General features: G+C 45.3%; 1 protein-coding gene across 3 annotated transcripts in view; it reads right to left on the minus strand.

Annotated features, from left to right (window-relative positions):
- MED13 (mediator complex subunit 13) overlaps positions 1 to 26,184 on the minus strand; it is a 339,306-nt gene that overhangs the window by 160,607 nt on the left and 152,515 nt on the right. For all 3 annotated transcript variants that reach the window (XR_003939897.1, XM_030185828.1, XM_030185830.1), the window contains 3 exons: positions 25,190 to 25,879; positions 9,328 to 9,541; positions 8,513 to 8,597 (listed from right to left, as the gene is read on the minus strand). Coding sequence is in view for 2 of the 3 variants with exons in the window: in XM_030185828.1 (XP_030041688.1) it covers positions 8,513 to 8,597; positions 9,328 to 9,541; positions 25,190 to 25,879 (989 nt within the window). In the remaining variant the exon portion in view is untranslated. The remainder of the gene's footprint in view (positions 1 to 8,512; positions 8,598 to 9,327; positions 9,542 to 25,189; positions 25,880 to 26,184) is intronic.

The following is a 26,184-nucleotide window of genomic DNA, read 5'->3' on the forward strand; positions in this document are numbered from 1 at the left end:
ACCCTGAACAAGTTCGGAACCGGCGGCAGAAGAGGTGCATCTACCAGCATCCGCCGGAGATCCGCGTACCACGGACGCCTTGGCCAATCCGGGACAATGAAAATCACCAGTCCTTGGTGCAAGCGAATCTGAAGTAGTACTCGCCCTATCAAAGGCCAAGGAGGGAACACATACAGGAGGCTCGAGGGCCAAGGTTGAGCCAGAGCATCCAACCCCGCCGAGCGAGGATCTCTCCCTTCTGCTGAAAAAGCGAGGTACTTTGGCATTTACGCTTGACGCCATGAGGTCCAAGCCTGGAGTCCCCCATTTGGCACAAATCTGAAGAAAAACTTCTTCTGCCAGTTCCCATTCTGCCAAGTTGATTTGATGTTTGCTGAGGAAATTGGCTTGTACGTTGCTCTGACCGGCTATGTGAGCCACGGACAGCAGCTCTAGGTGGTGCTTGGCCCAGTCGCAGATCTGAGATGCCTCCGCAGCCAGAGCCCTGCACTGAGTGCCGCCCTGATGATTGATGTAGATCACTGCTGTCGTGTTGTCCGACAGAACTCAGATAAGACGACCCTTCAGCGTCCTGTGGAAGGCCAGAAGAGCCTAGAATATCGCTCTCAGTTCAAAGCAATTGAGGGACCATCCCGCTTCCACGGTGGACCACAGACCCTGGCAATGAGCTCCCCAGCCCGAAAGGCTGGCATCCGTTATCACCGGACACCAAAAAAGGAAAAGCCAGTGGCATCCTCTGCCACAGCATGCTGTCGGAAAGACACCAATCCATACTGCACTGGGCCGCAGGAAGCCACCTTAGTCTGCGTTGGTATTCCTGGGAAATCGGAGACCATTGCTGAAGAAGAGCAAGCTGCAGCGGCCTCATGTGAGCTCTCGCCCAGGGAACCACCTCTATGGTGGCCGTCATTGATCCCAGGAGCTGAACAAAGTCCCAAGCTCGAGGGTGAGGCACCCGCAGGAGCAGGTGGACCTGATTCTGAAGCTTGGGTCGCCTGCTGTCGGGAAGAAAAACGAACCCAGAAGTCGGTCGAACCGGACCCCCAAATACTTGAGAGAATGAGAGGGGGTCAGGTGACATTTGGGCATACTGACTACCCAGCCCAGAGTCTGAAGAACTAACAACTCTGGCTGTGGCAAGTTGACTCATCTGCTGAATCCGCTCTGATGAGCCAGTTGTCGAGATAAGGGTGAACTCTGATACCCCTCTTGCCTGAGAAAGGCAGCCACCACTACCATCACCTTGGAAAAAGTCCAAGGGGAAGTTGCCAGGCCGAAAGGCAAGGCACGAAACCGGAAATGTTGGTTCAATACTGCAAACCGGAGAAACCGCTGATGTGGCGGCCAGATGGGAATATGCAAGTACGCTTCCTTGAGGTCCAGATATGTGAGAAACTCTCCTGGCTGTACCACCGCAATGACGGAGCGCAGAGTTTCCATGCGGAAGTGTCACACTCCTAAGGCCTCATTGACTCTGCGTAAGTCGAGGATAGGATAGGTCTGAACGACCCGCCTTTTCGAAGCACCACAAAACAGATGGAGTAGCGACCGCAGCCGCGTTTGGCGGGAGGAACTAGAACCACCGCTCCGAGCTTCAGCAACACCTGCAACCTGCAAGGTTTCGTCTACCGCCGCCCGCTTGACGGCAGTGCTGCATCGGGACTCCAAAAATGCGTCTCCCACCAGGGCAACAAATTCTAGTCGGTAACCTTCTCTGATCAGGTCCAGGACCCACTGATCCGAAGTAATCTTGGTCCACTCCTCAAGACAGAGGGAGAGACGACCACCCTACTGCTGGAACCGACGAGTGGACTGGCGCCCCAGCATTGTGGAGGCCGCCACTGAACTCCTGACGCTGCCATGGCTCTAACACTATGAGTCGTGACATGACCCTCAAGAGCCAGCCCAGCTTGGGCGTAAGTGACAAACAAAGCTGTGCCCAAGCTAAAGTCATACCCTAGGAACATACACAGAGCAATCTCAGGAGAACTAGTAAAGCTGTACACAAGCTAACAAACAAAGCTGTGCCCAAGCTAACAAGTCATACACTGGAAACATACACAGAGAACTAGCAAAGCTGTACACAGGCTAACAAGCAAAGCTGTGCCCAAGCCAGCTAGACAAACATAGAAACTCACACAGAGCAAACAATGTAGCAGTGAACAGAGCACTCCACATACCAGGGCCCTTAGACGAAATGCAAAGGCAAGGGCTGTAGTCTCTACGTGATTAATAAAGCCCCTCAACACCAGAGGCACAGCTGCAGCAATCACCTTGCATCCAAACAGAGGCTTGACACACAGAGAAGTCAGCCCACATGAAGGAACAGCGGGAGCCATCTTGGATACTGGCATAGAGGAGGTGGCGGAAGCCATCTTGGAAGAGGCATAGCCCACACAGGTGAGGTCCAGTAAGGCAATCAGCACACAGAGCCAGAGAGAAACTAAGATAGACACAGACACAGAGACCAGCAGAAGCCAGCACAGCCACTGACTCCCAGAAACAGGGTAAGTCTGAGGGTGGTCACGGCCACAGACGTGACAGTGGTCTGGGAAAGAATGTTGGCAAGACAATTGACTGGTTAAGATGGAACTCAGACACCACCTTTGGCAGGAATTTAGGGTGAGTGCGGAGTACTACCCTGTTATGATGAAATTTGGTACAAGGAGCATGAGCTACCAGGGCTTGAAGCTCACTGACTCTACGAGCCGAAGTAACTGCCACCAAGAAAATGACCTTCCAGGTCAAGTACTTCAGATGGCATGAATTCAGTGGCTCAAAAGGAGGTTTCATCAGCTGGGTGAGGACGACGTTGAGATCCCATGACACTGCAGGAGGCTTGACAGGGGGCCTTGACAAAAGGAAACCTCTCATGAATCGAACGACTAAAGGCTCTCCAGAGATGGCTTTACCCTCTACACGATGATGGTAAGCACTAATCGCACTAAGGTGATTCCTTACTGAGTTGGTCTTGAGACCAGACTCTGATAAGTGCAGAAGGTATTCAAGCAGGTTCTGTGCAGGACAAGAACGAGGTTCTAGGGCCTTGCTCTCACACCAAATGACAAACCTCCTCCACTTGAAAAAGTAACTCTTTTTAGTGGAATCCTTTCTAGAGGCAAGCAAGACGCGGGAGACATCCTCAGACAGACCCAACGAAGCAAAGTCTACGCCCTCAACATCCAGGCCGTGAGAGCCAGAGACTGAAGGTTGGGGTACAGAAGCGCTCCGTCGTTCTGCGAAATGAGTCGGAAAACACTCCAATCTCCACGGTTCTTCGGAGGACAACTCCAGAAGTAGAGGGAACCAGATCTGACGGGGCCAAAAAGGCGCTATCAGAATCATGGTGCCGTGGTCTTGCTTGAGCTTCAGTAAGGTCTTCCCCACCAAAGGTATGGGAGGATAAGCATACAGGAGGCCGGTCCCCCAATGGAGGAGAAAGGCATCCGACGCCAGTCTGCCGTGTGCCTGTAGTCTGGAACAGAACAGAGGCAGCTTGTGGTTGGTCTGAGAGGCGAAAAGGTCCACCGAGGGAGTGCCCCACTCTCAGAAGATCTTGCGTACCACTCTGGAATGGATCGACCACTCGTGCGGTTGCATAACTCTGCTCAGTCTGTCAGCCAGACTGTTGTTTACGCCTGCCAGGTATGTGGCTTGGAGAAGCATGCCGAACTGGCAAGCCCAACGCCACATCCCGACGGCTTCCTAACAAAGGGGGCGAGATCCGGTGCCCCCCTGCTTGTTGATGTAATACATTGCAACCTGATTGTCTGTCTGAATTTGGATGATTTGGTAGGACAGCCGATCTCTGAAGGCCTTCAGCGCGTTCCAAACCGCTCGGAGCTCCAGGAGGTTGATCTGAAGATCTTGTTCCTGGAGGGACCACATTCCCTGGGTGTGGAGCCCATCGTCATGAGCTCCCCACCCCAGGCGAGATGCATCCGTCATCAGCACTTTCGTGGGCTGCAGAATTTAGAATGGACGTCCCAGGGTCAAACTGGTCCGAATGGTCCACCAGTGCAGCGAATTGCGGCAACTGATGGACAGGCGGATGACATCTTCTAGATTCCCGGTAGCTTGACACCACTGGGAAGCTAGGGTCCAATGAGCAGGTCTCATGTGAAGACAAGCCATGGGAGTCACATGAACCGTGGAGGCCATATGACCCAGGAGTCTCAACATCTGCCGAGCTGTGACCTGCTGAGACGCTCTGGTCTGGGAAGCGAGGGACAGGAGATTCTGCGCCCTTGCTTCGGGAAGAAAGGCCTGAGCCGTCTGTGAATTCAGCAGAGCTCCTATGAATTCCAGAGATTGGACTGGCTGGAGATGGGACTTCGGGTAATTTATCACAAACCCCAGCAGCTCCAGAAGGTGAATAGTGCACTGCATGGACCGAAGAGCTCCTGCCTCTGAGGTGCTCTTGACCAGCCAATCGTTGAGATACGGGAATACGTGCACCCCCAGCTTGTGTAGATACGCCGCAACCACCACGAGACACTTCGTGAACACCCGTGGTGCAGAGGCGAGCCCAAAGGGCAGCACACAATACTGAAAGTGCCGTGTCCCCAGACGGAATCGGAGATACTGTCTGTGAGCTGGCAGTATCGGGATGTGAGTGTAAGCGTCCTTTAAATCCAGGGAACATAGCCAATCGTCTCTCTGAATCATGGGTAGAAGGGTGCCCAAGGAAAGCATCCTGAACTTTTCTCGGGCCAAGATATTTGTTCAGGCCTTTCAGGTCTAGGATGGGGCGCATCCCCCCTGTTTTCTTTTCCACAAGGAAGTACCTGGAATAGAATCCCTGCCCTTCCTGCCCGGGTGGCACGGGCTCGACCGCATTGGCGCTGAGAAGGGCGGAGAGTTCCTCTGCAAGTACCTGCTTGTGATGGGAGCTGAAGGATTGGGCTCCCGGTGGGCAATTTGGTGGAGTGGAGATCAAATTCAGGGTGTATCCGCACCGCACTATTTAGAGAACCCACTGGTCGGAGGTTATAAGAGGCCACCTTTGGTGAAAAGCTTTCAACCTCCCTCCGACCGGCAGGTCGTCCGGTACGGACACTTTGATGGCGGCTATGTTCCCATGGATCCAGTCAAAAGCCCGTCCCCTGCTTTTGCTGTGGAGGCGCCGGGGGCTGCTTAGGCGCACGCTGTTGACGGGAACGAGCGCGCTGGGCTGTCCCTGTGCCTGAGGCGCCCTTCGGGCCGGCTGGGTGTACCTACGCTTGCTGTAGGCGTAGGGTGCAGCCTGCCAGGCCCGGGAAAAACATCCACCTGCAGAGGTGGATGCTGAAGGCGCCCGGTGGGAGAGCTTGTCGAGAGCGGTTTCCGCTGGTGTAGTTGGTCCACTAACTGCTCGACCTTCTCACCGAAAATGTTAACCCCCCGGCAATGGACATCCGTCAGTCGCTGCTGGGTGCGGTTGTCCAGGTCAGAGGCATGCAGCCATGAGAGTCTGCGCATCACTATACCTTGGGCCACAGCTCGAGATGCCACATCACAAGTGTCATAGATACCCCTGAACAGGAACTTTCTGCACACCTCCAGCTGCCTGACCACCTTCTGAAAAGGCCTGGACTGCTCCGGAGAGAGCTTGTCAACCAGGTCCGCCAGTTGCCTCACATTGCTCCGCATGTGAATGCTCGTGTAAAGCTGGTACGACTGGATGCGGGTCACGAGCATGGAAGATTGGTAGGCCTTTCTCCCAAACGAGGCCAGAGTATGAGACTCCCGCCCCAGGGGCACCGAGGCGGTATCCCCCGAACTCCGTGCTCTCTTGAGAGCAGAGTCCATGACTGCCGAGTCATGAGGCAATTGAGGCCGCATCAACTCTGGGTCAGAGTGGATCCTGTATTGGGACTCCGCTTTCTTGGGGATGGTGGGGTTAGATAATGGCTTCAGCCAGTTCCGAAGCAGTGTCTCTTTGAGGACACTGTGCAACGGCACCGTGGAAGACTCTCTAGGTGGTGATGGATAGTCGAGGACCTCGAGCATCTCAGCCCTCGGCTCATCCACAGAGACCACGGGAAAGGGAATGCAAATAGACATATCCTTGACGAAGGAGGCAAAGGAGAGGCTCTCAGGGGGCGAGAGCTTCCTCTCCGGTGAAGGAGTGGGATCGGAGGGAAGGCCCACAGACTCCTCTGAGGAGAAATATCTGGGGTCCTCCTCCCCCCCCCCCCCACGAGGCCTCCTCTTCCTCGGTGTCGGACATGAGCTCTTGCAGCTCAGACCTCAACCGGGCCCGTCTCGACTGCGAGGAACCACATCCTCGATGATGGCGTCGAGCGGTGGATTCCCGCGCCAGCGGGGATGAAGCTCCCTCCATCGACGGGGACTCCACCTGCGTGGCGGTCGACACCGGTGCCGCAAGCGGCGTCCTCCGCATCGGGCTAGAGCACACCGGCGCCTCCATCAACGGCAGAGCCTGGCGCATCAGCCCTTCCAGAATACCCGGAAGGATGGCTCGGAGGCACTCGTCAAGGCCCGCTGTCGGGAAATGCAGGGGGGCCGGTGTGGGTGTCGGTGCCGGAAGCTGCTCGGGTCCAGGAGACGGTACCGAAGTATCCACGGACTGACGCAGCGACACCTCTTCAACCGAGGGGGAACGCTCCTCTCAGCACTGCTGCTTCCTGGGCGTCGAGGTGCCGGAGCTGGCATTCCCCGTGCGCCGTGGGCGACAGATGACAGTGTTTCTTTGGTTTCTTTCGATGCCCGTCATTGGCGCTCGGCGGCAGAGACGAAGAGGAGGTAGAACCCCCCCCCCCCCCGGCCTCGAGGAATCGGATCAGACAGGGTTCGGTCCTGATGGCCCTGGGTAGAGGGAGTGGCCGGGGCCGACTGCCCGCGCGGCCGCTCACCCCCGCCATCAGAGTCGGCGCTGATTTCGTCTACATCGGTACCAGTACCAAAGATCCGGCCGTCGACACCAATGCCGTCGAAGTCGATGTCGAAGGGCCGGCGCAAGTTCCGAAAAGACGGTCCCGAAGAACTTGCCTCGCCACCTGTGTCCGCTTCCTTAAGCCGAGACACAAGGTGCACGTCTTGGTATTATGCTCCGGGCCGAGGCACTGGAGGCACCAAGCGTGGGTATCGGTTTGCGAGATCTGCCGGCCGCACCGACCACACTTTTTGAATCCGCTCGGGACCTTCGAGGACATCGATGGAAAAATTGCGTCGGCGAAGTCAACTGAGCAGGAACGGTCGCGCACGGGCGGGAAGACGGCCGCGCATGCGCGGTGGGCGTGCCCTGCGTGCGGGACCGCCCGCAAAGTTTTCTTCCGGTTGGTGGGGGCTGCCGTGGACGTCAACCCAGTCGTGAGAACAAGCAGCCTGCTTGTCCTCGGAGAATCATGATGACAAATTTGATTGCACTGTCTCAGAAGGAAGATGCTAAGAAACTCCAGCTGTAATACTTAATTTTAAAAGAAAGAGTGATAAAAATGAGGAAAATTATTTATAAAACAAGCCTAAAAGCCGATGTCAAAAGTTGAGGTAAAAATATTTTACAAAACCACTTTGGAAGTCTAGATAAAATATATTCCATGTATTAAAAAAAAAAAGTTGAAAGAAGGCTAAACGATGGCCAGTGTAATATTAATAGTGAGATGGAAGAGGCAGTAAAAGACAAAACTGAATCTTTCAGAAATGGAAGGCAGATTTAATTTAGAAAATAGGGATCAGCACAAACAAACAGTAGGCAGGCCAAGAGAGACCTTAAAATGATGCTTACTGTACAGGCAAGAAGTAGTACTAAAACTTTCAAGTATATCCAAAGCAAAAAAGTCCATGAGGGAGTTGGTTAAACTGCTAGATCACCAAGAGGTTACGGTGGTGCTCACAATTAAGGGAATAGCAGAAAATAAATCATCTCCTTTGATTAAGAATTGATTTTTATATATTATTTTGAGTTGACTATATATTATTCTAGCTTCTGAACACTGATGGAAACTAGCCTAAGATACCAGCAGAGTTGTTGAGGAGGGCAGTAGAAGTTATGAAGTCTTTTCTCATTTGTACCCGTCATGCAATCTCAAGCAAATAACTGTTCTTATTTGATTGTCAGGTCAGTGTTCACTTTATCTACTAGGTGTTTCTAGTCTTCATAGCTATGGTATACCAGTAGTAGTTAGGCAGTCAATGTCACCACCACCAGATCCCTGCCACCTACTCAGACTGTCTGTCTCTCTTCCCCTCCCCCCCAAGGGAGAGCTGACACTGCTCTGCTATCAGGGTAAAATCTTTATAGCTGCTGGGAGTAATAAACACCTTTTCAGGGTAAACTAGATCACAATCCAAAGTCTAAAAGCTCACCATTTATAACCAGAATATTTTCCCTTGGCTGAATGATCAACTGTCTTGAATTCTGACCATTTTCTCTTTTAACAAATATTAGCATCACATGACCCAAAAGCAAAAATTAACTGCGTATGTTCAAGCATGGTTACATCTTGGAATCTATTTTCACATTGGTTTGTTGAATTCCATGTTATATTACACAAGATTGCATACTTACCTTGCTTGACAGAGGGACTAAACAAGGACATAGCATCTTCTCCTTCATGAGGCAGAACGGTTACATTTGATATTCTATCCTCTGCCTGCAATCATCAATTTTATATTAATGTCTCAATGTTAATTACTTGTTTACTACAGTTAACTGTTTTAAACATTGGGGAATAGCAACATTCTATTGTGGTTTTTGCAAATAAATGGGCAGGGCAAGGATGTCTGAAAAGATCAATCTAAATTCAATCTGTAGCGTGATCATTAAATACATGACAAAGTGCACAAAAATCAAAGTCAAGAAATGATACAAGGATGTCATAACAAGCCAATCCATGTGGCAGAAGTTCCCTAACCTGCTCTGGGGGAACCCCAGCCAGCCAGATTTTCAGGATATCTGCAATAAATATTCACGAGTTCAACTGGCATACAATGGAGAAAATGCATGCAAATCAAACTCATCAATATTCATTGCAGATATCCTGAAAACTACTTGGTTCAGTTCCCCCAGGACAGGTTTGGGAACCACTGACATGCACCATTTCTTTGGCTATATCCTCAGAATATATATTCTGCTCAGTAATACTGACTAGCTTTTGAGCATATAGCTTCACCCCTGGCATAAAGATTACAGATGTGTGCATCTTTCAAAAGTTATCTATTCACTTGTAAATATTTTCCAAAATATATAAATTACAATTATGTTGTTCAAACAATTAACTTTTCAACTAAGTTCCACTAACAAAACTGAGCAAAAGCATAAATTACCAAAATTAAACTAAATATACTTTCGCTCACACACACATTTTGCTTCATTTTACTTACTTTGTGTTTTTTATAAGTTTCTTTTTCACTGTTCTGCCTCTCTCTCTTATCAGAAAAAACAAATTCAACATCTCCATCGACAAAAGCATAGGGATCAATTTCAGGTTCTTGATCGGCATCCAATCCTGTTGCTGCCAGATGCTGGTTTTTACTTTGATACTGCTGGACCACAAGATCAGAAACCTTTAACGGTTTCTTACATTGCACCATTAACCTGTACAAAAGAAATTACAAAGTTATTCTACATTAAGAAAATAGCAATACTAAACACTTTTTAAAAGTGTTCCAGGAGACTGTTGAACAAAAAAATTATTACAATACTTGTGCTATCTAATCTTGATTTTGTTTTTGTGGAGACATTTGTAAAGTTACAAAATATACATATATATTTTTTTTAGCTGCTTACTCTTTCATTTGGTGTGATTCTGTGCTGATCCTCATTAGAATCACATATATATCTCACATTCATGTACATGAAGTATAAACAGCATGAAATGAAGTGTAAATGGAGTTCACTCTGAGAAAGTGAAGTTACTCACCTATAGCAGATGTTCTCTGAGGACAGCAGGACATATATTCTCACACATGGCAATGCCATCAATAAAGCCCAGCAAAGAAATGCTAACCCTGTATTCTTATTCTCAAAGCTTTTAGAAGCATCTACCATGCATGTGTACGCCTTCCTACCTGCCACTGCCATGCAGGACCATAGCAGTCTTAATACAAAAGCTAACAGAATTTGACTCCTAGGGGAAGACGGCAGGTATGTGAGAAAATATGCCCTGCTATCCTCTGAGAACATGTGCTATAGGTGAGTAACTCTGCTTTCTCAAGGACAAGCAGGACATTAACTCATATATGGGGAAACTCTAGCTACTGGGCTGTCTGAAATAAAAGAAGGGGAAAAAAATTAAAAAAAGACAAGGTCCACAACAGACAAGGGCCAACTTTTTTTTTTTTTTTTTTAATGAGACACCCTGGAACAGAAAGAAAATGGACTGGGGTGGAATTGGATTCTAATCAGACTCAGGTAAGCCATCTCTAGTGGTCCGAGTCTGCATCTACCTTATTCTACTGGGCTGCTGTCCAGGCTCATTGTAGCAGCAACAAGGGGCAGTTTTCTTGAGCCCCAAGGAAGCTTTCTCCCTTTAGGGTCTGGATATAGACACCCTCGATGGGCATTGAGTCAGCCACCCTTCAATGCACAGGAAATGATGCATGATCAAGAGGCAGAGTACAGGCCTCCAGGATGGGCTAAGGTTTCATCAGGGTCGACATCAAAACCCTTGATGCCTCAGCTATGTCGAGTGAGAAGGCGCCCCCATCTCCACCTGGAGCATCACCCAGATCTGCTCCTTAAGCTCAGCCATCAGTAAATGCTGAGGCACAGCCAGTGTATCACATCCTGAGAAGGCATCAGGGCCAAATCAGTGCCCTGTCTTGGCACGATGGAGGCTGGTGTGGTAACTCCAAATATCTGAAGATAAGAATAACCATACTAGGTCAGACCAATGGTCCACCTGACCCAGTATCTACTACTACTACTTAACATTTCTAGAGCGCTACTAGGGTTACGCAGCGCTGTACAAACAAAGAAGGACGGTCCCTGCTCAGAGGAGCTTATCCTCCTTCCAACAGTGGCCAATCCAGGTCACAAGTACCTGGCAGAAACCCAATTATTAGCAACACCATGTTACTCAATCCCAGGGCAAACAGTGGCTTCCCTCAAGTCCATCTCAACAACAGACCATAAACTTTTCCTTCAGAACCTTTCAAAACCTAAAACCCAGATATGCTGACCGCTGTTACCACACCCTCCAGCAACGAGTTCCAGAGCTTAACTATTCTTTGAGTGAAAAAATATTTCCTATTTCTTTTAAAATTATTTCCATTTAACTTCATTGAGTGTCCCCTGATCTCTGTACTTTTTGAAAAAGTGTGAAAAAAAATGGTTGACTTTTACCCGTTCTACACCACTCAGGATTTTGTTGACCTCAAAATCATATCCCCCCCCCTTAGCTGTCTCTTTTCCAAGCTGAAGAGCCCTAACTCTTTAGCCCATCCCCTTTATCATTTTCTAATTCCACTATATCTTTTTTTTTTTTAATTATGGCAACCAGAATTGAACACAATACTCATGGTGAGGTTGCACCATTGTGTGATATAGAAGCATTATAATATTCTTGGTCTTATTTTGCATCCCTAGCATCCTGTTTGCTTTTTTGGCCACCATGGCCACATACTGGACAAAACATTTCAGCATATTGTCTTCAATGACACCTAGATCTTTTTCTTTGAGTGCTGACTCCTAAAGGAGGACCCTAGCATCAGCTATGATTTGGATTATTCTTCCCAATGTGCATTACTTTGCATTTGTCCACATTAAATTTCATCTGCCATTTGGCTGCCCAGTCTTTCAATTTCTTAAGGTCTTCCTGCAATTTTTCACAATCTGCATGCATTTGATAACTTCGAATAGTTTTGTGTCATCTGCAATTTAATCATCTCACTCATCACTTCAATTTCCAGATCATTTATAAATATGTTAAATAACCCCTCCGAAGGGACACCACCTTGTAGTGGTGGAGGGGTTTCCGTGTTTCAATGACTCAGAGGGCTATGCTGAAGGGTTACCCATATCAGACAGGCCTCTGAGGAGAAACCAGACAAAGAGTGTCCCAAACTGGGAGAGTAGTAAGATGGTGACCTGAAGTTCGTATGCCCAGCGACCCAGCTGCCCTCTGAAGTTTTGTCTTCTTTATGTAAATTCCCTCTCTGCAATTGCACTTTCCTTAACTGAGAGGAAGGGAACAACTGGCGGTCAGTCGCTGATGGCCAGCGCTTTGTCCCCTGAGCAAGTGCGGGACCGCTGCGCGTCGAACTGCCCACAGATGAAAGGGTTGGCAAGTCCTTTGATTAGCACCAGCGAAGAAGCGTCGACGCTCTTGGACCTGGAAAAACAACTCCATCGCTCCCGAATTATTCAACCACCATGTCCAAAGGAGTGGAGAAGTGAGTTAGAGGCATATGCTGAAATGGAGGACGTTTACAGCAGAACCTGAATCGGTGGAACCACTCCTAAACACCTCAAGAGAAATCACCTTGGAGTTTTTGGCTTCCATGGAGGTTACATTGACTGCCATCTGGAAGGCGCTTCGGGACCTGACGGCGGTAGTAAATAACTTTGTTTCAGATATAATCTTATTGGAGAGTTGCATGGATAATTTGACTGAACCCTTTGAGAGTGAAAAATTGATATAATAAATGAAGTTCTACACAAGCTAGAAGTGGTTATGATCCTGAAAATGATAATGGACCAGAAACTTGAATGATAAGGTGGATGTTATTGTGGATGATTAATGTCGAGATTATTGTTTTTCCCAGAGTTCCAGGTATGACTCCTAAAGTTTTCCTCAGAAATATTTCCTTAATTATTACTTCGAAAGGAGTGAAGCCTGTGAAAACTGGGATTGCTTTAATCAGTGGGATTTGAATTAGAGACTTAAGTATATGTATTGTTAAATAATTTCTCTTTTTTAAAAGAGAGAGAATGTAATCAGATGTATTATTTCTAACTAAAATCTGGACAATAAGTATGTTTTCAATTAAATGAATTGACTATACACTGTATTTGGTCTTGAAGAACCCAACCAGATGATCAATGTGGAATAATGAATTAGATGAGTAATATCTGGGGATAATCAGGTTAATACCACGTTTTTTTTCTGTTTACTGTTTAATTGATCTCCTTGTCTTATCTCACACTCCCTATTTTTCTTCACTTTGTGGTCTAAGAAAGAGAAAGATTGTAAATAATCCATATATCTAGTTGGGATTGTTTTCTTCTTATCTTGTATTAATGTGCAGTCATCTCTGTATTACTGTTTGCAAGTGACCCTTGTAAAATGAAAAATTATAAATAAATGATTTAAAACAACACAGAAAAAAAATTAAAAAATATAAAAAATAGCACCGGTCCCTGTGCAGATCCCTACGGCACTCCCTTGGTGGGTGCCTTCCTTGGCATGGATGTTTTCTGGTACCAAGGATATCAAGGTGCTCTCAATGCTGTGGCTCAATGGGGATTGATACAGATGCCTCTTGGCCTCTGCCCAACATAGATGTCACTTAGCATCAAGGATAATGCTGAATCTATGTGTGTCTTTGCAGCAGGACCTGAGGATGCTCGACTCTGATGGCCACTACCAACGCTCGATGTTGAGGCGAGTGAAGGTCCTCTTTTTGATGCTGATGTGTCCCCCATGTACTATGCAGCTCTGGGAGCCATTGCGACAGACACCTCTGATGCCAAAGTAGATGAACAAGGCTACTCCGAGCCAAAAATCTTTTAGTGCAGCTCTACACAACTCGTAATGCTTCTTCTGGACATTTATGAACACAGTTTACTAGAATGAGATTATGGTTGGGCCCCAGACATGACAAGCACCAGCTGTGGGTGTCTGTTAAGACATAATCCTGCCATACTGGGAGCACTTCTTTAAAACCTCTGAGTTTTCTGGGACATGTCAGGAAAACAGCCGAGGCAAGATCAAACGACTTGATTATGAAAACAAAATACCCGAGTGCAACACTCAAGGTCTAAGAGGGCCTACTAAACTGCAGAAAATAAAGAGTCACAGAAAATAAATAAAATTTTAAGGTGCTGAAAAAACCTGGGAAAAGTAAAGGGAGAGAAGAAACATGGCTTAATGCGAGCACTTACACAGAAGAATTAGCAAAACATGACTAAATTGCCCCAAAAAATGCTGAGAGTAGGGATGTTCCTCTACTCCACAGATCAAGACTGCCCTGGTCCCATGTGGCGGTGGCAGGCAGGTGGGAAGGTCTGTGCATATGTGGTAGATGTTCTAAAAGCTTCAAGAATAAGAATGCTGGGAGCGTCTTAACAGCAGACTCTGATGACATTACCCATATGCGAGATTATATGTCCTGCTTGTCCTTGATGAAAGTGAAGTTACTCACCTTAAGAAGGTTTCTCCAAAGACAGCAGGACACATTACCACTGAGGGGTGATATCTGATGGAGTCCCGGCATGGATACTACCAACATTCTAATTTTTCTAGAAGCCTTTGGCAGTGCAGACTGCACACGCATTTTTCTGACCGTTTCAGCCATGAGGGACCAGGCAGTAGAATTAAAAAGCTGTGAGAAAACAACTAAGGTCCAACCTGGATATAAGTGAAGGAGATGTGATCTGCTAGCCAATTGGACAAAGTATGACTACCAATGGCTGCACCATCCTGTTTCGGTCACAACAAAATGCTGGGTGGCCCAACTATGGACTTTGATCCACTCCAAATAGGTCAAGGCTCTCTTGCTGTCCAAAGTGTGCACTGCACTTTTACCAGGATGGGCATGAGATTTTAGGAATAATGCTGGCAGGATTACTGACTGGCTAACATGAAATTTTGACACTACCTTAAAAAAGGAACATAGGATGTGCGCAGAGCTACTCTGCTGTGATGAAAATTGTACAAAGATGGTTCAGCTACTAGGGACATAAGCTTGCTGACTCTGCATGCTGAAAACACCATCAAAAACAAGACCTTCCAGGTCAGGATCTTCAGGTAGCAAGAAACAGCTCAAACGGAGCTTTCAACAGCTAGATGAAGAGGATGTCGAGGTCCCATGAAACTGTTGCAGGGTTCGTCAAAAGCAAACCTCATTAAAAAAACACTAAAGGCTGTACAGAGATGGGTCTACCTTCCACACAGTGATGGTAAATGCCAACTGTACCGAGGTGAACCCTTACAGAGTTGGTTTTAAGACCAAACTCAGACAAGTGCAGAAAGTATTCAACCAGTTTTTGTGTAGGACAGGAAAAAGAAAAAAAGGATCTAGGACTTTGCCCTCACACAAAACAGCAAACCTCTTCCATTTATTATTATCTGACCATTTAGTAGAGTATTTACTGAAAGTGATCAGGAACCTAGAGACACTCATGAATTTGAAGGGATGCCCGTTCTAAGATCTCAACATCCAAGCCATGAGGACCAGGGATTGGAAACTGGGATGAAGAGACCCCAAATTCTGAGTGATGAGTCATAAAACAATCCAATCTCTACATGTCTTGTGAGGCAAGGTCCAGAATTAGAAGAAACATAGAAGAATATCTGCCATGGCCAATAGGGTACAATGAGGATCATGGTCCCTCAGTTCTGCTTGAGTTTCAGAAAAGTCTTCCACAAAGAGGTATGGGAGGATACGTATACAAGAGGCCCCTCTCCTAATGGAGGAGAAAAACATCCAATGTTGTCTGCTGTGTGACCTCAGTCTGGAGCAGAACTGAGGGACTTTGCTGTTGAGAAGAGTGGCGAACAGATCCACTGGGAGGGTGCCCCACTCTCAGAAAATCTCCTGGGCAAAGCCCATGTTGAAGGACCACTCATGCAGTTGAATCATCCTGCTTAGTCTGTTCACCAGACTGTTGCTCTTTACCGCCAGGTATGTGGTCCTGAGCACCATTTCAATGGCCCATAGCTCCAATAGATTGATGTGGGTCTGTACCTCCTGGGCAGACAACTATCCCTATATAAGCACCCCCCCCCCTCCAAAAAAAACAAAAAGCTGGGTGGATGCACCCATTATCAGTGTCTTGAGCAGAGGAGGAATTTGGAATGTGAGCATCACCGTCAAATTCTGCTGAATAGTTCATACAAAAGCGACTCCCCTATATTCGGGGTGACAGTGATGACATCTGCTAGGTTCCCCATGGCCTGGCACCAACAGGAAGCTAAAGTCTACTGGGTTATAGTCAATGGAGGCATGCCATGCGTATGACATGTACAGTGGAGGCCATGTGACAATCACAACACCTGCTGAACTGTGAACCACTAGCTTTGTCAGCATTAGCTCCTGGGGCTGGTAATAAGCCTTGAGCTTGAACTATGTCTAGCAGGGCTCTTATGAATTCTAACAAATTCTAAGTGTTGAACTGGGATGAGATGGAACTATGGGTAATTTATAACAAACCTTAGTAGCTCCAGCACCCAAACAATTCTCTGGATTGATTTTTGAACACTCCTTTGACACGATCTTTACCAGATAATCATCCAGGTAGGGATACATGTGAACCCCCCAGTCTGTGTAACAATGCTGTGACTAAAAGACATTTTATGAAGAGAGGACACAAGGCCAAAAGACAGGACATGATACAGGTAATGCTATTTCCCTTCTCAAAATTCAAGATACATCCTAAGACTGGGGCTTTATCTTAATATGGGTGTAAGCATCCTTTAGGTCCAGAGAGTACAGCCAATTATTGCCTGAATCATGGGAACTAGGGTACCCAGGGAAAACATATTGAACTTTTCTTTGACAGATACTTGTTCAGGGCCCTGAGATCTAAGATGGGATGAAATCCCCCTATTTTCTAGGGCACAATGAAATACTTGGAATAAAATCCCTTTTCTTCTCTGGGTGGAACGGTTCAACACATGGACCTGCAAAAGGGAAGAGTACCTCTGCAAGTAATTTCTGGTGTTGAGAGCTTAAATTCAATGCTCTCAGTGGGCAATTTGGAGGGAGTTATTGCCAATAAAAGGCGTAACTCACCTGGACTATTTTGAGAACCTACCGGTCTGAGGTGACAAGGGGCCAACTTGTTTAGAAAAAACTTTAGCTCCCTTCCTACTGGTAGGCCATCCAGAGCTGTTTTTTTGTTTTTTTAAATAGCAGCTATGCTCTCAAAGCCAGTCAAAAGCTCATTCCCTACTTTAACTGCAGAGCTAGCTGGGGCTTCTGGGCCCACTGCTGCTGGGAGCAGGAGTGAGGACCCTAAGATTGTTGGGAAGAGTTGCTAGAAAGAGTAAACCTGTGTCAAGAGTAGAAGGGTCTCCTCTGACTACCACTCAAAAACCTCTGAGAACTGGAGGCTGCAGAAGGGGTGGGCCAAGACAGTGATAAAGTCAGCAATCTCCTCTATCTTCTCACCAAAAGATCATTTCCTCAGCAAGAGACATCCAGAAATTTCTCCTGAACCGACAGGTCTGTCTGTGCATGCTAATACCTATGGCAGAGATTCTGAATGCCACACTGAAAAGCATCAAAGGTTGCTCGAGCCACGTGTTTGCAGCACTCCTCCTGGTTGCCTATCAGTTGGCGGATCTCTGCTTCCTGCTCTATGGCCAGAGTGTGTCTGCAAACTCCACACTGCGCACCAAGCTCTTCAAGTGCAGGCTCATGTAGCGCTGGCAGGACTGTGAGAAATTAGCACAGAGCCCTGAAAAGCCTTCCTCCCAAAAGACTTCAAAGTCCAAGCATTCCTCTCCAGAGGCACCAAAATGGAGACTTGGAACCACTAGCCTTTTTGAAGGCAAATTCAATCACCATAGAATGGCGAGGAAACTGCTGCTGCTTCTCAAATCCTGGAGCCTTTTGGACTCTGTACATAAAATCATCCTAATGAATGGAATGGGCAGAGAGAGGAGTTCTGAATCATTTGCCTTCTATTAAATCTAGTGAGATCCAGTCACCCAATCAAGTGTATATAAATATATATTTTAAAAAAAAAAATCACTGTTTCCAAAATACAAAAGGCAAAAAGAAAGACGGAAGTCCAAAAGACAGCCAGCGTGGTTGAAAAGTGAGGTGAAGGAAACTATTAGGGCTAAAAGAAACGCCTTCAGAAAATGGAAGAAGGAACCGTCTGAAAATAACAAGAAGGATTGTGAAAACAAATGCAAGGCACAGATAAAGAAGGCCAAGAGAGATTACGAAAAAAAAGATAGCATTAGAGGCAAAAAAACATAGTAAAACATTTTTTTTTCAGTATATTAAAAGCAGGAAGCCGGCAAGAGAATCGGTTGGGCCGCTGGACGACCAAGGGGTAAAAGGGGCGATCAAGGATGACAAAGACGTAGCAGAGAGATTGAATAAATTCTTTGCTTCAGTCTTCACCGAGGAAGATTTGGGTGGAATACCAGTGTCGGAAATGGTATTTCAAGCGGAGTCAGAGAAACTTACTGAATTCACAGTAAACCTGGAGGACGTAATGGGGCAGTTCCGCAAACTGAAGAGTAGCAAATCTCCTGGACCGGATGGTATACATCCTAGAGTACTGATAGAACTGAAAAATGAGATTGCGAAACTTCTGTTAGTGATATGCAATTTATCCTTAAAATCGGGTACCGGAAGATTGGAGAGTGGCCAATGTAACGCTGATTTTTAAAAAAGGTTCCAGGGGAGATCCGGGAAATTATAGACCGGTGAGTCTGACGTTGGTGACAAGGAAAATTGTAGAGGCTATTATTAAAAACAAAATTACACAGCACATCGAGGACATGGATTACTAAGACCAAGTCAGCATGGCTTTAGTCTGGGGAAATCTTGCCTGACCAATTTACTTCAATTCTTTGAAGGAGTAAACAAACATGTGGACAAAGGGAAGCCGGTTGATATTGTGTATCTGGATTTTCAAAAGGCGTTTGATAAGGTACCTCATGAAAGGCTACAGAGGAAATTGGAGGGTCATGGGATAGGAGGAAATGTCCTATTGTGGATTAAAAACTGGTTGAAGGATAGGAAACAGAGTGGGGTTAAATGGGCAGTATTCACAATGGAGAAGGGTAGTTAGTGGGGTTCCTCAGGGGTCAATGCTAGGACCGCTGCTTTTTAATATATTTATAAATGATTTAGAGATGGAAGTAACTAGTGAGGTAATTAAATTTGCTGATGGCACAAAGTTATTCAAATTCGTTAACTCGCGAGAGGATTTTGAAAAATTATAGAAGGACTTTACGAGATGAAGACTGGGCAGTTAAATGGCAGATGACGTTTAATGTGAGCAAGTGCAAGGTGATGCATGTAGGAAAAAAAAGAACCCGAATTATAGCTACGTCATGCAAGGTTCCACGTTAGGAGTTACGGACCAAGAAAGGGATCTGGGTGTCGTCGTTGATAATACACTGAAACCTTCTGCTCAGTGTGCTGCTGCGGCTCGGAAAGCAAATAGAATGTTGGGTATTATTAGGAAAGGTATGGAGAACAGATGTGAGGATGTTATAATGCCGTTGTATTACTCCATGGTGAGTATTATATTCAATTCTGGTCGCCTCATCTCAAGAAAGATATAGTAGAACTGGAAAAGGTGCAGCGAAGGGCAACAAAAATGATAGCAGGGATGGGACAACGTCCCAATGAAGAAAGACTAAGGAGGCTAGGGCTTTTCAGCTTGAACAAGAGATGGCTGAGGGGAGACATGATAGAGGTATATAAAATAATGAGTGGAGTGGAACAGGTGGATTTGACACGTCTGTTCACGCTTTCCAAAAATACTAGGACTAGGGGGCATGCGATGAAACTACAGTGTCATAAATTTAAAACAAATAGGAGAAAATGTTTCTTCACCCAACACATAATTAAACTCTGGAATTCGTTGCCAGAGAACGCAGTGAAGGCGGTTAGCTTGGCAGAGTTTAAAAAGGGATTGGACGGTTTCCTAAAGGACAAGTCCATAGACCGCTACTAAATGGACTTGGGAAAAATCCACAATTTCGGGAATAACTTGTATAAAATGTTTGTACGTTTGGGTAGCTTACTAGGTGCCCTTGACCTGGATTGGCCGCTGTCGGGGACAGGATGCTGGGCTTGATGGACCTTTGGTCTTTTCCCAGTATGGCATTACTTATGTACTTATATGTCTGTCTCTCAGCGCTGGATCACCACCCAATGCCAACAATGGTCACATCACAAATTCAAAACAGCTGGCCATATAAATAATGCCATTTCTGAAATATCATAATTAAAAAGAAAATCTCTATCATATATGTCTTAAGATGGCTATTATGCATTCTCTTGTAGAGAACGGTCCCCTTTGCATATAATCAATTACACAGTGGTCCCAGAACGTCTCCAGGGCATTCCACCAGATCACACTTGATCTCATGGGCAAAGGCCCGAACACTCAATCCAGAGGATATTTGTAAGGCAGCAACATGGTTGTTGTTGCTGCATTTTTGTGCTCCACTGTAAGGCTGTCCCAGAAGCTAAAGATAATCCTAGGCCCTTGGAACCCCACCAGAAGAAACGCCTCCACCGTGCTAGAATCTTGTTCATTCTGCCTTGTGGAAGGCTGCCACTTGTCCAGAATTGAAGCACTTGCACAGGATCCACATGACTCTTAGAAAAATTCACCACACAAAATAGGTGCTCTAACTCCTTAATCACTCTGGCCATATCTGCCTAAGGGCCTACCTCTAAATCAGCCAAGATCTGCCAACTGTCCATATAAAGGTGAACCTGAATCCCTTCTCTGTACAGAAAGCATAATTAAAGACCTAAGAGTATTTAGCTGCCACCAGCACCACCATGACCTTTGGATGATTTGATTTGCTGTTACCAGATCAAAATGGAAAGCCCTGAACTAGTAATGCTTGCCACACACAAAACTGCAGGTAGCACTTGTGTACTTTGACGGCTGTGTGGAAGTTGGCCTTTACAGATCCAGAGAGGTGAGAAACTCCCCTGATCAGCATGCTGAGTGAGGCACTTCTGTCTGCTTCCTGTGCTCCTCTGAAGAACAGTGTTTGCAGCATAATCTGCTTTCAACTAGAGAACCTTATCTACTCATTTTCCAACAGCGTGGCAGAAAGCCCCGCCCCCTCGTGACACCAGCATCTTCAACACGCATTCACGGAGGAACCTTATCAGCATGCCAAGTCTGAGGTGTGCCACTGAAGGAGCACACTTAAGGGGTGTGACAATTACCTTAGTGTGCACCTTTGTGGGCAACTTTAGGGATATTGGACTTGAAGGTACTGCTCAAAAGATGCTTTTGTAAAAGCATCATGCCTTGGTTGTTTCTATTAAAACTGTGTTATCTAGGGTTGGGATGGGTGGAAGTTGGAAAATGTAGGGGAGTTAGTAGGTTTATCAAAACCAGTAATAAAATCAGGTTACAAACGAATACACCACAGGAATAGAGTAAGTACAGATTTGGGTAATTTGGTAGACTGTATGCCATCATGTATACAGATCCCAGAAGCAGTATGGGGTGTTAGACCTATTTATGACAATGTTAGGAATAAAAGATTGAGAGACAAGGGTAGGTGTACAATATACCCTCCTGTTATTTCCAGGGTACCTGCTGAAGAGGATTATGAGTCAATTGACTGTATTTACATGAGCGCTCACTCTATAAGAGAATTTTAATTCTTGACCTGATTAATGATACACAAGCGGATTTGATTTTTTATAACAGAAACCTGGTTGCCAGACCCTAATTCTCCCCATGTGTTAGAACTTTGTCCTACAGGATATCAGATATTACATGATCTTAGATAAGACAGGAAGGGAGGTGGGCTGGCTATTATTTATAAAGATTCTTTTACCATCACAAAGGTAGAAAACAATATGAAAATGGGTATAGAAGTGATGGTTTGCCAACTTACTGATTTTATGATGGAGAAACTGAGGATAATTTTAATCTATACGCCACTCGAATCTTGGAATGGCATTAGCGAGTGGATACTTGAAATCATAGCTTGATATACGCTTATTTTTAAGGAATTATTTTAGGAAACATGAATATCCACTTGGAAAATTATAATGCTGTTTCAGTACAGCAGTTTTTAGATTTTTATTTTTACAATCAGATCTTAGGATTGATATTGATTAAGCGACACAAAGATGGTCATACACTTGATATTTAGGCTTTCACCAAAGGGAATAACTCGTAGATACTAATAGGACATCAGAAGTGAGATGCAGTTCCTTGGACGGATCATTTTGTTTTGATTTTTTTCCTAAGACCGTTTTAAGAATGTTCAATCCAGGTCTAAGATTAATACATGTCTTGGCTGGGGAAAAACTGATACTGACCTTTTTGGCCAGAAAGCTACAAGTATGGAATAATGCAGTGTCTTTATCCTTAGACAAATTAGCACCTCTGAAAAAAAGAAATGGTTATTTAAAAAGGAATCACTTGTATACACCAGAGTTAGAAAATCTTAAGAGGGCCTGTAGGAGGCAAGAGAGATCCTGAAGTAAAGCTAAGGATCCTGGTATTTATAGGCAGTGGAAAGAATAAATTAAAATTCTGTTGTGTCAAAAAGAAAATACTATGGAAAAATGATAGATGATTCAGAAATTTAATCAAAACAGCTTTTCCAAATTTTCAACTCATTGATAACAACTGATAAGGTGCAGATTTCACAATAAATACGACCTACTGCAGATGAGTAGGCAAATTATTTCCGCACTAAAATAGATACTATTAGGCAAAGTCTTGTTGAAGCCAAACAGGATTGTCATTGGTGGGAGCAAAAGGAGGAGAGAGGAGATAACTCTGTGAAAGGAGACATGCTATGGAATTAATTTTTGGAAGTTGATACAAATACTATTAATATCTACCTCAAAAGGTTGTCTAAGAAACTAGTTACTTAGATAATCTGTTTGTCCTTCCTATTTACTTAAGACTGCACCCTCTGACATAGTGGTCTGGTTGACAATGTCTTTTAATTCTATTCCGAGTACTGGGAATTACCCCATTGATTTGGCATATATTATGCTGACTCCTATTTCCAAATCAATGGGAGTTGATTTGTCTAAGCCTGAAAATTATAGACCTGTGGCAAGTATACCATGGCTTGCTAAACTTTTTGAATCTGTTGTGAATACTCAATTATGTGACTACTTGAGCTAATTTGCCATTATTTATATTTCACAACACTGTTTCAGATCACTACATAGTACTGAAACTTTGTTGCTGGAAATGGTAACTGAAATCAGACTGGCTCTTAGCAAGGGAAAGCACATGATTTTGCTACAACTCGATATATCAGCTGCCTTTGATGCAGTGAACCATGATCAACTGCTGAATGGGTTAGTCAGATTGGAGGGAGTGGTACTGTTTTGAAATGGTTAGTGAGTTTTTGCAGAGAATATATAGTGTAAGAAAGGATTCTAAGGTATCCTTGCAGTGGAATGCAGATTGCGGAGTTCCTCAAGGGTTACCATTGTCATCTTCCTTGTTAAAACAGCTGTACACCTTATGAGTACTGGTCTACTCACATGCTGACTATTTTCTTCTATGTGAAGCCTGAGAAAAGTGTGAAGATACTATGACTTTCTTAAGGGAAATTGTCATAGTTGTCATTAAAACTGATAATTGGGCTAAAGCTAATTTCCTAAAATTGAATAGATTAAAGACTAAGGTTATTTGGTTTGGAGATTATGAGAAGTTGACAGTTAAGTGTGTGGAATTGGGTACAAGTGAGAAGCTAATGATTGAGGACTACTCAAAAGTGTTGAGTCATAAATGGTTCAGGCTTAACTTTTGAATTACGTGTGTCATCTTGTAACTTTTTTGCTGCTGTTGATTTGCCCTTTTGGCTCATTTTTGTTTTTACTTTATTTTTATTTCTGTGTGTTTTCTTGCTTGGGCTATTTTTCTTTTTTTGTTTGTTTTCATTCCTATACCTTCAACCATTCCATTTCTGTTCTATGCAGCTCATACTGGCTTCTTTTGGGACCCAAGCCTCCCACTATAGCCTGCTCTTGAAATCTGCTACAGCTTGGTAACTCAAACTACTCCTAGGCCAGCAACAGCAACAAGGGCTCTCTTCACACCCGAGTTGGCTGTAGCAACAGGGAGTGCGCTCCTTCTGGGTTTGGGGTATCACAGATGAGAGACAACTTCAGATGTGTGGGTAACCTCTTATCAATGTTTTTTCACCACTGCTGATAACTTTCGATTACTGCTTCATCAAGAATCAAGTTTTCTATTCTTTGATTTGGAAGAACAAAGTAAAATACTAAAGGCACCCAAAACTTCAATACACTTTGCATGAAGGACATCCATAAAAATCACTATTCTCCCAGAATTTTGTAATTAGATTATCAAATCCAAAGTTACGATGGACTAACAGACTGAACACATACACAGGCAGTGGAACAACTTTTTCTTTGGGAGTGATGGCATGCTCTGCTCCCAATCCCACTCTTCTGCTCCTTATCTTCACCTCACCCTGCATATGTCCTTGCTTCTTCCACCCCCATCATCCAGCATTTGTCCTTCTCCCACTATAGTCCCTGCATTAGCACCCAGTCCCCTCCTCCCAACCCACATCTCCCACCTGTCCCCCTCCAACCCACTTTCACCAGCGTTATATCCTTTCTCTAGCCTCTATCCCCAGTCCCTGTGTTAACTCCGAGCCCACTTCTCCACACACCAACATCACACCTTTCTCCCACCCTAGCATCAGATGCTTCTACCCCTCTACCATCTGCCAGCCTCCTTTTTCATCCCCAGCTTCCCATCAGCCACCAGCCTCCTTCTTCCAGCTTCATCCTCTACATCATACTCATTTCCCTTGACACAGCCTCCTTCTCCCACTTGGCCTATTATCAGGCCTTGAATTAGACCCATCTGCAAGCACCAGAAACCTTCTCCCACCTGCTTCTGTGAAACAAACAGTTGCTCTCAAATTTAAAAAGCACACTGTGCCAGCAGTCAGACCCAGCCAATGATGGCTGAATGGCATCAGCAAAAAGATGAACTGTCACTCAGCAGGTAAAAGGCAGCAGCTTGAAGGAAACGTTTGGGGCAGCCCAGACACCAAAAGTTACAGAAATACCTATTTTGTACAAGTTACATCCATTTAATCAAGAAAAATACATGTTGTGGTGTTATGCTATGGCACATCATAGAGAAGATATGCTTGAGCCCAGGAGAAGAGAACAGACTGCTGCTGTTTCTACAGTAGAGATCCATGCTAGGAAAAAAAAATGTGGCTACTGGTCAGAAAAGCTGAAGTCATTCAAGCAAACCACCTAGAAAGAAAGCTTGGGGGGGGGGGGGGGAAGGATATCATGGAGGAAACAGAAAGAGTTAAATACATACTCTGTAACAGATGTTACATTTTCCTGCCCAACAGACCCTACTGGATCATCTCGGAATTTATCATTTGGAAGCTGTGGAGGCAAGAACTCCAGATCTTTTCTCTTAGGAACTTTATAATACTTCCATGCAGCATCTGTTTCTTCCTCATCCAAGTGTACGGCTGCACCAACATAGAGTGTAGGCTCCAGGACATCAGAAAATGAAGGTGGAAAGGATTGGGATAAGCTATCTATCCTGTCATCTATTGCCTTAGTAGGAACCAAGGGATCTGGAGTTGGCATTTGATAGAAATGCTGGCTCTGAGGAGTCGAAGGGTTTTTAATGGCATCTCCACCTTCATCTACTCCATCACATGGATGAGGACTAAGTGGTGGTGGCAGCGGTGAATTTGTCATTTCAGGGCCATGCATCTGAGAAGTCTTTGCTACATCACTAGGTCTGATGTTTGAGAAACGACCCCTGCTGTCCTGTGATCTGATTGCAAGTCTTTGATTGGCTGAGTCAGATTCTATGGCAATATCATCACTAACAGAAGCACGATGGTGAAAAGGAGTCAGAGGGCGTTTCTGTGGCTTATCCCCTTTCTCTTGCTTCTCTGTTGTCTTGTGCTTTGGAGGTGCTTGCTGCTGCTGGCCCACCGGCACTGTCTGTCCCTGTTGACCTAAATTTCTCTGTTTAAGATTTTTATGTCTATAGATAAAAAAAAAAAAAAAAAAGTAAAGGTATCAGAAACAATAGTCAGAATTCTGTTTCACAGCAAGTTAAGCTGAAATTCAAAAGTTTTACCAAAAATGAAAGGTTCTACAAGACCATTGTTCAAATTTTGCCTACTTATTATTAAATAATTGTGCACATAGGCCTATTCTCAAAAGCCATTTACCTAGATAAGTATTTATTTACCCAAATAAAAAGGCAGTCTAAAAATTATCCATCCTTATTGCCATTAAGGAGGCAATTCTATAAAATATGCTAAATCCATCCTTATTGCCATAAAT

Source organism: Microcaecilia unicolor, chromosome 13 (assembly GCF_901765095.1).
Source record: "Microcaecilia unicolor chromosome 13, aMicUni1.1, whole genome shotgun sequence".
Classification (NCBI taxonomy): Eukaryota; Metazoa; Chordata; class Amphibia; order Gymnophiona; family Siphonopidae; genus Microcaecilia; species Microcaecilia unicolor.